Below are 13,877 nucleotides of genomic sequence, written 5' to 3' on the forward strand. Positions count from 1 at the left end.
TCCCCATATAAATGCATAGTCAGCATTACAATCTACACATCACAGTATCCACCTCACCTCTTAGAGGCACACCAAAGGCATTACCTTCCTAACCAAATACCCTGATAGGCAAAGGGGATCTCACAAGCCTTTCCTCAGTTTGCCATTTTTAAAGGAAAAGAAAACTCTGAAAGAGGTCTTATTCATTTGCTATTGCATTTTTTTTTCTTTTCTGAAAAGAAACAAAAGCATAAACACTGCTTGTCTTAGAGTTTTAAATTCTGCTCTGAAATAATGAGGCCTGACATTGTTAGAGAGGTTAAAGGACAAAAGAATGGGAGAAAGAACATAAATGAAAATCATACGACGCATCTTGTTGGAGAACACAAATACTCATAGTTTGAGTCTTACTGAGAGTGACCAGATAGATGGTCTACAGGCTAATCTAATGGCCAGTGCTGCACAGGGAGCCAATGAGAGCAGTCAGCCTTCACTGCACTTTTGCTGTGAGCCAGCACCAGGCTAAGGGCTCGACAGGGAGTTTTCTCTTGGATTCTCACGACAACACTGAGGTAGGTATTATTATTTACCATCATTTTGTAGGTGAAGAAACAAAGGTTGGGAAGCTAAACAACTCATTCAGGTCACGCAGCTAGTAAATGGCAGAACTGAGACTAGAACCCAAGTCTGTTATGCTAAGATAAAACAAGCTTATTGTTTCCCAGGAATCCAGCATTTGCAAGGATGGTGGAAGGAGGAGTGGAAGGAGGTTAGGAAGTTTTCTAGGACCTGCACCCTGAGGGCCGGCCAGCAGCTGTGCCAGTCCCAGGCCTGGCCATGTTCTGAACCTGCTCTGCCCGTCAAGCACCATCACTCAGATCACCCCAGTGGTTGCTCATCTCCCTTTTAGAGGCTTTTGTGTGGGTTGCCCATTTGGCATAAAGCACATGCTAATTTGTATGGTTATTCTTGACTCTCAGTCACAGGAGAGCCGAACTCTGTTTCACAGAGTCCATGATGGTTTGCTAACGCAGAGCAGAAAGAATAAAGACAGTGGAGCTGCTACGTACTGAGCACTCACCAAATACCAAGGGCTGTGCAGGAGGCTTCAGTGACCCAATCTCATTTAATCCTCAAATAATCCAATCTACACCACCCATTTTACAGATTAAAAAAGAGATTCTCGGAAACTTGCCCACGGCCACAGTGATTAATGGTGATTCCAGCCCAACTCCTTCCACTTCAAAGTCCCATAGTACTCTTGCCTAACAGTAACTTCTCTTAGCCATTATGTTACACTAAAGAAGAAATGGTTATTTGATAATTATAGCTGAAAAATAAAACAGCAAGTGAACACTTCATAGCCAGAATAAAACTACATTTGCCTTACTAGCTTAAATGCATTAATGGATACTCTTTTTTATTTTAAACAGGATTTAAAGCTGTTTATATGAATATGTTCAATACAGCAATAAAAGCAGGAAAATAAATAGGGGCAAAGGGACAAATCACAAGCAGGGGTGAGCTCAGCACTTCAGTTGGGTGCTGTGAGGTTTTGCACACCTGCTGGGATGGCCACAAATTTGACTCTGAGCACTCCAGCTGCCAAGCCCAAGAGGGAAACAGGCTCAAAACATGATTCATGGTGTCCACAGAGAAAAATTAGAGTCATTCAGGAGCTTGAATTTTGAAAAAGCAACCAAGAGAAAAAGAGAAAGATAACATCTTATGGTACACTCACTATGTGATCAGTGTTTTCCATATGCTGATCAATCAACAGATATTACTATGTGTCTGGTACCACATTGGCTGGAGTGGAGAGGAGAGAAAAAACAGTTCTGGTCCCTTCGTATTTGGAGCTTACAGTTAAGAGCAGACCTTAAATAAGCATATTACTGTATATGGGTAGACGGCTGCGAGGAGACTTACAGGGTGCTATGGGGTGGACCTACGGTGACCTCATTTCATCCTCGCAGCAGTCTTGAAAGGCTGATCTCCATAATTTACAGAGGAACCTACGGCTCAAAGAGGTTAAGTGACTCAACAAAGGTCACAGCTGGCGAGAGGCAGAAAATATGGCTTGAAAAGTAGAAGGGGTATGAATGCCAGGAGTTAATCAAGATTGTCTTAGGAGAAAAGGTACTCAACTTCTTGCTTAGTTTTCAACTGGCCCTCCTTGATTTATGAGCAATAGCAGAGGATGAGGACCCATGGAGGACAGGAGCAATTCTAGACAGGGAGAGGAGGCAGAGACTGGCTAGTTTCCATCTGCAGGTTCGGCAGCCAGAACACAGGGCTTACAACAGTGGAGGAGCTCGGCGTGTGCAGTGCTGGGCACCGGAGATGGTTTGCTAATACGAGACACATGTACATCACTGGCACTCATGGGTGAAAGGGGGAGAGGGAGGACAATGCCCTTCTGAGTGTGGCCCTGTGGCTTCCTGGGGTAACCTGGGGGTTGGGGGAGAGGCCTTCTAGAGCTCCAAGCCACCGAACCCAACTGAAATGAACACATGAGTTACAAAGATAAAGCCTGGATGAAAATCTGGAAAGGTCAACATCAAAGCCTGTAGTAGTCCGCCCTTTTGTGCCTCCTCGGTCTACCGGAAGGAGACAGACTTGGAAAACATCAGGAAGGGCTCCACGGCTGAGACCACTGCAGCAGGAGAAGTTAATCACAGAGGAAAGGTCAGGAGACAGGGCTCTCCATTGCCCTAGAGAATTCACTGAGAACCATAACAGCCAGAGCCAGCTGAAAAACGGAAGTCTCAGGCTGTGAGCCACCAGCAGCCCATGAGATCCTCGGAGAAATGCAGGAATGAATGAGGTACAAAAAATGAGAAGAGAAAGAGGCTTATGGATAAATAAATGAAGAGAAAGTAACCCCCTACCCCCTAAAAAAAGAGTGTAAAAGTTGAAAATGCCACTGGTAATAAGAGGAAAAGATTTTCTCTTTTTGTCTTTCAGGACTAAGATACTTCACATGTCAAGATGCATAGCATGCAATTACCTTCAGATGTTCTAGAGGAAGACAAACCCACATTTGTTGAGAGATTATTCTGAACCTAGCACTGTGCTGGTGCTTCATGTATTCTCACTTGGGCCAATAACAGAGAGAGGCAGGGACACTTATCCCAAAAGCCCTGCCATGAAGTAACTTCTTCCAATGCTGAAGCTTCTGCGAAAATGGCATTTCACAGTCTGTGGCTCCTGCTCTACTGGTGACCAGGAACATATCTAAAATGTCTTTGTTGCAGAGACCACTACACTGTGCCTTAGAAGTTCCAGAGTTTTCTAAGTGTTGGGTTCAAGACAGGGTCCAAGTCAAGGAGGAATTAGGAATTACATACAGAATGCGTCACAAGAAATGGAAAAGCAGTCCAAGGCTGGGTCATATAAGCAAGGGTCAGAGCCAGCTATGTCCCACAGAGGTAGGTCAGAAACTAGAGCAAGGGAAGCAGGCTGTTACTCCTTACCATGTCAGGCAGCAGGAGGGGGACTGGGAAGGAGGGACAGGCAGGGCAGGTCCAGACACTCAGGTACAGATGCAGCAGCAGAGGAGGTGGAGGGCCACAGGATGGGTAGGCTGCAGTCAGAAAGGTTCCCCAAAGGTTGGTGGGTGAGCTGACAACCAGCATCCCCAACCAGGGAAGGGTGGTTACCATTCCCACGGCAAAGGGATCCTGCAAGTCTCAGTACCATCGTGGGAATGTTGGTGCTGAGGCTAGCTGACAGCTGTCCCACTGTACTCCTAGCATCTGTGTCATCAGAGGCTTCTCAGATGGACAAGGTTAAGGGTCTGATGCCAACCATTTGTATAAACTACTCATTTTTGTAGAACATTTGCTTTTTGGTGTATATACTTTCACACGGTTAAGTTTTTTTTTATATAATAAAGATGATTACCTTACTAACAACAATAAAGAATATATTAAAAATCTAATGGATCTGGAATTAGATAACAGTGGTGGTTGCACAACCCTATGAATATACCAAAAACCACTGAATTGTATACTTTCAAAAGGGTGAGTTTTATGGTATATGAATTACATTTCAATTAAAAAAATCAAATGGGAACTGGAAAAGACAGTTTTTCTATAGAACCTATAGTATAGATAGACATAGATTCCTACAGAATCTATAGCATAAATAATGCAAAGAGCCCAGCCTCTTCTCTCTCCCATTTCCCACCAGGAAATTGTAGAAAGCTTCCTCCAAAGGCTCTTGGAATTTTCAGTTTTGAGTGCTGCTGAAGGAAATGAAGGTGCATCTCAGTGCAGGGCTCAGTGACCACCATCACTAACAACTTCCTTTTAGGTGCTTACTTGATGCCAGGCTCTTTACGGACAACATTTTGAGCTATAAGCTTGTGCATGAGGAAACTGAGGCTCAGAGAGGTTACGTGCCTCACCCAAAGACATATATTCAGTAGGACCAAAGGCAGGATTTGGACCCAGAACTTTGACTTCCAAGCCTGAATTCTTTTCTACTACTCAGCTTCCCTGTTCAAACCTCAGGGTCAAGTTTCGCTGAATATTACTAAGGGGTTTACCTAGCCATCTATAATTTCCCTTTGTTCAACCAACATGCATTGTGCACTTCCTAACCATCAGGCCCACCACAGGCCCAACTTCCCTTCTTCTTCTGTCTGAAACTGAAATCCTGGTCCTTATCCTCTCCTATGTCTCCTAGATGAGCTCCTGTTTGCAGTGGTTCCACCTCCTGAGCAACGGGCCTGTCTTGATCCCTTCCTGCTTCTCATCTTAAAAAAAAAAAAAAAAATCTCCGTTCCCTCACACTTGCCTGGACACCTGAGTTCTTTATGAAGTAGTGTTTTCTCATATCCAGAACCATCTATAAGCTCCTACCTTCCTATGCCCAAAGCCAGGGTCATAGTAGGCACTCATAAATACTTGCTGCAAAATAGAAAGACACAGGTTTTGCTCACTTGTTGGAATTCAATCTTTAACAAAACCTGCATAGTCCAGAGTTCGATGTATCCATAAGAGAATTTTAGTCACACCTGTCTACCTAATCCACTTCCATCCCACCTGGATGTTGTGAATTTCAACTGGATTGTTGGGTCATTTATACACACGCACACACACACATTAATATATATTGACTATAAATACATAAATAATAACAAAAATAGCTATGGGACACTTCTGTGTATTAGTAGCAATTACTATTCACGTTCAACACAAGAGAAAGCAGGCTCAGCAAGGATCAGTGACCTCAAAGCTAGTAAACTAGAATCACAGCCAGGTTTTTCTGTTTCCGTCACACCACACTTCATTGATTTCTCTCTCTGCCACCAAGAATATCAACAATTCCACTTACTTTAGCATCAATTTATTCCCTATGCAAAATTTCATGGCATCAATGAAGACAAAGATTAGAATGGACCCAGCTCTGATCATCTAGATGTCACTTCACAGTGTCCAAACTGATGCCCCCTCACCCACATGGACTATGTACCCTGTGATCAGGCATATTTCAGACTGTTTGTTAAAAATCCTAAAGGGAATACATGACGCAGCATATAGGGGTTAATTCGGAACTCTACATGCAGCACAGATAAAGAGCCTAGAACTAGCATGTCTCATAGAGAATCTGAGCATGACTACTCTGAGTGGAACAAAGGCTTCCAGAATCACCTGAAAATGTCAGGAAATACAATGCATTTTACAAATTCAAATACAAAATCCAAACCTTGATCGCACAAATTGGTTAAACCATGCCCTCAGAGAGCATCAGGAGTTAGCTACTACCTTGGCTCTTGACCTGACTGTCCTTTGGGGGAAAGCAGTAACTTGTCCTGATCTGTTTTGGAAATATTTTATCACAAAGGTAAGTTAACAAGTGTCCAGAATAACCCAAATACACAATTCAATTTGGGAATTGATTTGTGGTCCTTATTTAGGACTAGTTCTGAAGGAGTAATGGAGAAAAAGGAACTTACATGGGAAATACCATATGGCCTCTACTGGGACTTATTAGCAACATTTATTAGCATAGTGCTTGGTACATAGTAAGTGCTCTATAAATATTTGCCCATTAAATAAATAATTAATAAAGGATAACATAAGTCTACAATTAGCAAGTCATCAAGAAGTGACCATGAGGAATTTTTTCACAAAATCTTGGTGATGGGTACAACTTATTCTCTAACACTCTGGAGGATATTAGTAAGGAAAGCTTTCACATCAATGGCCTTGGATTTCAAGTGCAGGTTCTACCATTTCTTAGCTGTGTGATAGTAGGTAAGTCACTAAACCTCTCAGAGCTTCAATTTCTTAATCTATACAATGGAGCCAATAATATTTACCATACAAATTGATTTTGAAGATTTGTAATAATGTCTATAAAGAGCTTGACACATACACTGTACTCAATAGATGGTGATTATTATTATGGAATGGAATGCTGATTCTCAACAGCAAGTTAATCCTTTTGTCCCAGAAATGGGAAGGCTCTCCCAACACTGGCTGTGGTCGGGGCTGCCATCAGTCAAGGTAGGGAACATTCTCATTTTCACTTTCAAAGTCAAGAGAATGGCACAGATCTGAAGTAGAAAGGAACCAGCAGCACATGTTTTTAAATATTCATAAGGGCTGGAAATGTCTTACTCCTTTCGTTTTCTCTGCCATCTGCTTTTGTTTCTTTTCTTTTCATTCTTATGCCACAGCTGCAAATGAAAACAACCATACAATAACTCAAGTTAAATAAAAAAAAAATCAAAATAAAAACAATCTGAGGGGTAAAAAGAGAAGATGAATTATAAAGTTTTTCCTGAGCTCACAAGGCAGCAGAAGCAAGAATAACGTCTGATGTGAGTTAAACCTTCTGGAAAACAAAATCCATGTCCCATGTTTATAATAACCATGCTAGGAGGAACCACCACTTACTAAATGGCCCCTATGTGCCACCTGACAACCAATATCTCTAATTCCTGAAGCCACTCTTCAAAGTAGGTAAATTAAACCCATTTTACAGAAAAGAAATGGCAGATCAGAGAGGTAAAATAGATTTTTAATGATTACACAGCTAATAAGAGATGAAACTGAGATTTGAATCCAGGTTCTGAATCCAAAGCCCAGGCACTTTCCCTATCGCCCTCTTCAAAAATGGGCAGGGACATGAAAAAATCAATTACGGAAACATTTAGGGCAGACCATTGTACTAAACTGATTTATTCAGATAATTAAAATCTGTGATTATAGCTCTAATTAAAGTTAACTCAGATAATTGGTTGTTGTATTTGTGAATGTGCAATTAGAGTCTTCCACATAATTGTGGGGTTTTCAGCATCATATTTTTCATTTATTCACTGCATCCCAGAGCTTTGCTCTACTGACCTCTGTTCTACCAAAGGCTGCATTACAGCTCTTGGGGTCTCTGGGCCCCAGGACCATGACCTATGATACCAATAGCAGGGTCTAGGCTCAGCCCCATTTAACACATCTTTGTCTAGAAGTCAATGAACATCTCATCTTCAAGTGCAATGTAAAAAGCTCTTACAGCCTACACTGTTGTCTTGAAAACTCCTAGCAGCACGTACCTGAAGAAAAACTGGCAGCAGTGGTCCTCACGTGTTAATTACACTTGCGAAGTCTATTATGCATAGAAAGGGCACCTGCTGGCAGTGAAAATGACTAGAATCTGCCCTTCCTGTGCAGTGAGTAAATTGAGAGTTCATTTCTACAGGAGATAATAGTTTTCAGATTCCATTTCGTGTATCCCCTGCATGGGGACATACTTAACATTTAAATCATCTGCAGAGGAACAAATCTCCTTCAAATTTACATGTTTCAGGCTCCTAGCACTTTACTTAAAATGCTAGTTATCCCTGCTGGCTCTTACCACCAAGGATTAAACTCAATGGCGGTGAAAGTCACCAAGCACAATAGAATGAAGTTATTAGCATTGACTCAAATTTCATGACATTTGTAGTTTCTGACCAAAGCAGGGGTAGCAGGCTGAAGGTGATCACATCAAGCCTTGAACAGAGGGTCTGGTTTATCTCTTGGGGCTTTTTATTTCACCATTCTTACATTTTGCAGTTAATAAACAGAGACCAATCCCCACCAGCCTGCAATCATCCTTTGGTCAAATGTCAAAAAGTTCTTTCATGAAAACAAGAGACCAAGACAGAGACAGCTGTCATGCAGACAGACACGTCCAGGATGCAGGCTCTTACAAAACCCACTCAGGCTCTGCAAACAGCGTCTGCACTTGGAGTTTGAGAGTGGAGGTTCGGGGTGAGGAGGGCTCAGCAGGCTTTCTCGCCCAGTCTCCCTGTCTATGTTAGCCCTGCCAGCACCACGGCTCTTGCTGAGGCTGGTGACACGGCTCTAGAGAAGGCTAGAGTTAGGGAGGAAGCCGAAAAGAAGATCTCGGATCAGCTTCCACAGGAAAGAGAGAAACAGCTAATCAATCCTCTAAGCAAAGAAGAGAGGGCTGAGACCTGAGATGGCAGCTGGAAAGGACAACTGGCTAGAATACATACTGACTTTTTAAAAACAAACCTTTCCTTTATTTTTATTTATTTATTTATTTATTTTGAGGAAGATTAGTCCTGAGCTAACATCTGCTGCCAATCCTCCTATTTTGCTGAGGAAGACTGGCCATGAGCTAACATCTGCGCCCATCTTCCCCTACTTTATATGTGGGACACCTGCCACAGCTTAGCTTGCCAAGTGGTGTGTAGGCCCGTACTCAGGATTCAAACTGGCAAACCCCAGGCCGCTGAAGCAGACTGTGTGAACTCAACCACTGCACCACCAGGCCACCACCAAAACAAAACTTTTCAACTATAAAAATTATACTTTTTCATTGTAGAAACATTTGAAAATATGGAAAATAAAATAAAAATCATGCAGAATCCCTCTCCCTTCTCCCCATTACAGATCCCTATTAACATTTTGGTTTATTTCCTTCCAGATTTCTGCCCCTCTATACATACGTATGTGTGTGAGTATCTATGTATACACACACATCTAATTTTTGTTATACACATACATATAGTTTGTTTTTATAAAAATGTAATTATACAGTACATAATAGCTATACCAGGGCAAGTTACTAAACCTCTTGGGGTCTTGGTATACTGACCTGTGAAATGGAGCTAATACCTGCCTTACAGGGCTGTTGGAAGACTTAAGTGAGATTACAGATATAAAGGAGACGGTCCAGTGACTGGGGCACAGGAGATGTTCAACAATGGTAGCTATTATCACCGATGCAACTGACAGAGCATCTTCTTCTCCACGGTTTTGGGAATATAAGCTGGTTTTAAAGTAGCTAACAATTGAGCAATCAAAACTTTCCAAATGATGGAAAGTTAAAGTTGTACTACCTGAGAGGCAGAGAGACTACAATGACTCTCCCAACTCCACCAATCCCTGCACACAGAAGGCCCTGGGTGTTCCTATCTGGAACAGCATCAAGAGACACAGCTGAGTCTCTTCCAGGGAGACAGGGAGAACTCCCAGCTTTCCCTTAGGGCACATGTCTGGGGTGAGGTATAAGGGGGTATGTGTCTCTCTCTGTTGGGCACGCCTGTGGGGGTATGTGCCTGGGAGGGTGCTGGACGTTAGGGTGGGGTCTGGTAGCAGGTTCTCTGTGCTAAGGGGACTGGGTATCACTGTGAGTCTGTCCTAGGGGATATATGTCCCATTCATACCTTTTGTCTGTCCCCCTCACTATCTCCCTTCCACCTTCCTTGGGTGTGTGTTTTGTTCTTCTTTTCCCTCTCTCGCTCCCCTTGCCTTCCTCTCCCTTTCTGAGTGTGAGAATCTGCCTCTGCCCAGCCCCCTAATCTTTCATTCAAACAACAACAAACACTACTGGATGGCAAATAGGTCCTTTCCTTTGAGATACGTGACAGTGGAAAAAACCCCAGATAGTTGGTTCAAAAGCTCAAAAGGAGCAGCAAGTCTAAGCAGAGGAAGTGCTCCTTAATCTCATGAGAGAAAGGCATGGATAAAAAGACCCACCTTGATAAGATACATAATAAAGAGAAAAATGAGCCAATTCCCTTAGTGCTACGCACGAGAGAGGGCTGCTGATTTTCACTTGACAGCCCTGAGCCACATCTTTGTTGAACCCATGGCTTCTTGGGATGCGGGTGAGTCCAACACATTCACATCAGGAGTACTGTGGAGTCCCTTTAAGCTCCTATGACAATTTGACTACCTGGGGGAACCTTTTCAGTGAGAGGATTACAAAATGGGCTGGAGATCCCAGCAAAAATTATGACTGACCTGGACTCAATCACTCTGAATGATGGTAAATGTCCTGAGTCATGTGTTCTTAAGCAACAGGGCTGTGACCCCTCAAATGGGTCCCTTTCTCCTGAAGCTCCCAATTTCTGGCAGGCAGTGCAGTACCTTTTCCTATATATGTATAATGCTCCCCTATCGACTTCTGCTGACCTCAGCTGTCTGGAGACAATGTCTTTAATCACATTACACTAGGGAAAGAAATTATTCATAAGGAAAATGGTTCCAAACCAGTCACACAGGCAGTCTTTTTTGGTAATGTATTAGAGACAAATAGTGATGAGGACCATGATTCTGCAGAAACATTAACTGACCTCCTCCCATGAGCCAGCTTTTCTACATAGTGTCCCTTTCATCTGTTATATCATTTCATCTTTATATAATTATGTATAGAACTTCATTTTGCAGATGAGGAGAAAAAGTCTTAAGCCAAGCGTCTTGGCCAAGGTGGTAGAGCTGACTCTAAAGCCGACCTGCCTGCCTGCCCACCTTCCTCCTTTCCTTCCTCCCTTCCACTAAAACACCTCACTGGACAGTGAAATTCCCATCCAAAGACTTCAGAAGGTTTTGAAGTCTGGCTTGTGCTCCCAAACCACAGCTGAGAGCAAGTCTTACAGAATGTGCCAGGGCACGGCTGAAACTTGAAGACCTGGGGGATGTCAATTGTTCTCGTCACCAGTTTCCAATTTGTCTTAGGAAAAAAAAAATCAGACAATTATTTGGTGCTTTGTTTCCCCAAACTGAGAAATGGAAAAAATATTATCTATTCACTTGAACTCTTAAGAATGCCACAACATACATGAAAGTTGTTTGGAAACAAAAGGGCTGTGCAATCAGGTGGCCTACAATTCCTATCATACCGAAGTTAGTATTTTTAATTTAGAGTCACCAATTGCATTATAAGTTACAGATAGAACATTCCTGGTCAGTTTCTGGAGAAGGAAAAGCAGAGGACAGGGTGAGCAGTGGCCTTACCAGCAGTAGTCCAGCAGATGCGGAGGCAGGACGGGGATGTACACGTGCTGCCAGAACATGGGGTAGAGCATCGCGGCAGAGCCGTGGATGCAGGCAGTCAACTGCAACAGAAGCAAATCAGAGACTCAGGGCTAACAAAGCGAGGAGACATTGCCATTTGAGTTTAGCAAGAAAATTAAATACATACTTATCAGCATGTTCAAACTTATAAGTTATCTCAATCACCCTAATTCAAATTTAACAAGAGCTTGCTTTTCAAAAAAATCTAATTTTTTCTCCTGATTATGAAGGTAATGCACAATGACTACAGAAAAATTAGAAAATGGAGAAAGTGATAATTTAACATTTTGGGGTGTTACATACACATGCACTTATATTTCCTTTTCTAATGAAATTAGGATTACAGTAAATACAGTGTTCACTTGCTCTTTTTTTAAGTTAACATTATTTGCTGGCATTTTCCCCTATCTTTAAATATTCTTAGATAACATTTTTTAATGACACTCAACAAATTTCCTATACTATAATTAACCATCTTCTACCATTAAATTATATAATCAGATCAGGTCAATAATTTTTATATGTGTTTCCTAGATGTAGAACTCAGAGACAAAGGTTATACATATTTTAAGGCACTTAATAAATATAATAACATAATTAATGTATTAATATAATAAATAGATGAAGAATGGAAGCTCTTTACATGCTGCCAGTCATGTACTAGGATGCCTGGCCTCTGTGTATTTCACCAGCACTAAGAATGCTAAGCAAGTTAGCTTTAAGAAATGGATCTATTTTCATTTTTTTTTTATTTCTCTGATCATGACTGAGGCTGAACATCTTGTCATATGTTTGCTGACTATATTTCTTAGGTAAATTGTCTATTCACATTCTTAGTCCACTTTTTCTAATGAGTATTAGTATTTTTTAATTAATTTACAAGCAAACACTGGATATGCAAAGGATACTAATCTTAATGTTCTTGAAAATAATTTATTCTTATTTAATTTTCTTTGAATTTTTGGGTGAAGAGAAGGTTTAAATAATTACATAGGCAAATATTTTCCTTCATGATGGTTTCCACTGCTCTTATACTAAGACAGTCTTCCAAATTTTTTCTCAGCCTTAAACTCTTTAATCCATCTGGAATTAATTTAGGTTTAAGGAGTGAGGTGAGAATTTATTTTTTCCACATAGTTAATCAATTGCCCCAGCACTGTTTACTGGTTAATCCTTCCTCTCCCTATTCTTTTGACATGTCCCTATTTCATATTCTCTTTTGTTTTCTTAAGAGCTAGACACATCATACAACCAGTATTTGATACAATTCATTTAATAAAAATTTAGCAAACAAAGATATAATGGAATAAAATTGCTACAAAATTCAATATAGTGAAAGAAGGAAGAAAGCCAACACCTTTGGAGATATGGCTCTGAAGTGACGAAAGCCAACAACACATGTTTCTTTCTGTCTTTTTTCTTTAATGTTTCTTTGGTTTCTGGGAAGCTTATTCCCATGAGGACTTTGCTTCTTTTGGAAGCTGTTAACTGGTCTTTGCTGACAGAAGGACATTTACGTGGCGAAAGAGTGACGTGCCAAGGCTCAGTTAAAAGAATCCCAGAGGTTAGTGTAACATGAACAGCTTTAAATTGGATATTCTGCTGATGTTTCACAGTTGTGAGAGCTGTGTATTAAATCCAGGGCCACTACTTTTTTCCCCTCCTTTTCCCTCCAGACCCTGTTCTTTAAATCAGGTACATGCCATGAACAGGAGCTGATCCAGCAAGCTCTCAAGAGCTGTTCCCAGCGACTCTGCCAAGGCTTGTAGGTTTAATCCATCTTTTCTCAATCCATTTCAGGAGGTTTCCGTACAAAGAGGCTGTCTGTCATATTATACATGACTAATCTCTTCAGGGTTAGAAGAGATAAAAATTCTTTGCTGGTGCTGAGTGAGTGGAAAATGAACGAGTTTTACTCCAACTCCACCCTGAAGTCATGCTGGAGGGCTACACTGGCCTCGGGCCCCAGCTCGTTCTGCCTGTCCTTTCCCCAGCTGCCAACATCCCCTTCCTCAAGTGCATGTGCAGTCATGTAACATCCTATTTGGAGGCTTTGGGGACACATCTGGAACAGGCACGTCTCTATTAGCTCTCAGCCTACCTGTAGAGCAGCATCTCCAGCCACAATCTATACTGCCTTTTCCAAGTTTACCCTTGGATCAAACCATTTGCAGACTTAGGAATAGTTATACACTCCTTTTCCTCCCTTCTCTCTTTTTCATTCATCCCCTTAACTGGCCCAGATTTGTATCCATAGCAAACTCCTCCTCCTTCAGGTCCTTGTACAAGCACTACCTTCCTCTGCAAAACCCTGCATGGCTCCTCTGGGCATATGCCCCCACTACTAATGGGACTATAGCTTTCTGTATGTTTGTCCTCTCACTGTAAAGTAAAGACGGACCCCATCTCTCTTTTCCTACCCATCTTCTCAGTGGCATGTTCTCTATAAATTGCCCATGTTTTCTATAAGTGCCAGATAATGCCATGTTTCTTGAATAAGTAAAAAAAATTTCTACTTAGAACATCACAATATAAAGAGTCAAGGGCTTGGCTTTTAACACTACTGGACTAACATTT

General features: G+C 41.7%; 1 protein-coding gene across 27 annotated transcripts in view; it reads right to left on the reverse strand.

Moving 5' to 3' along the window:
- DENND1A (DENN domain containing 1A) overlaps positions 1-13,877 on the reverse strand; it is a 513,391-nt gene that overhangs the window by 220,880 nt on the left and 278,634 nt on the right. For all 27 annotated transcript variants that reach the window (XM_070596419.1, XM_070596426.1, XM_070596409.1 and 24 more), the window contains one exon: positions 11,241-11,341. In XM_070596419.1, the coding sequence (XP_070452520.1) occupies positions 11,241-11,341 (101 nt within the window). The remainder of the gene's footprint in view (positions 1-11,240; positions 11,342-13,877) is intronic.

The sequence above is a fragment of the Equus przewalskii genome, chromosome 26 (genome assembly GCF_037783145.1).
Source record: "Equus przewalskii isolate Varuska chromosome 26, EquPr2, whole genome shotgun sequence".
Lineage (NCBI taxonomy): Eukaryota > Metazoa > Chordata > Mammalia > Perissodactyla > Equidae > Equus > Equus przewalskii.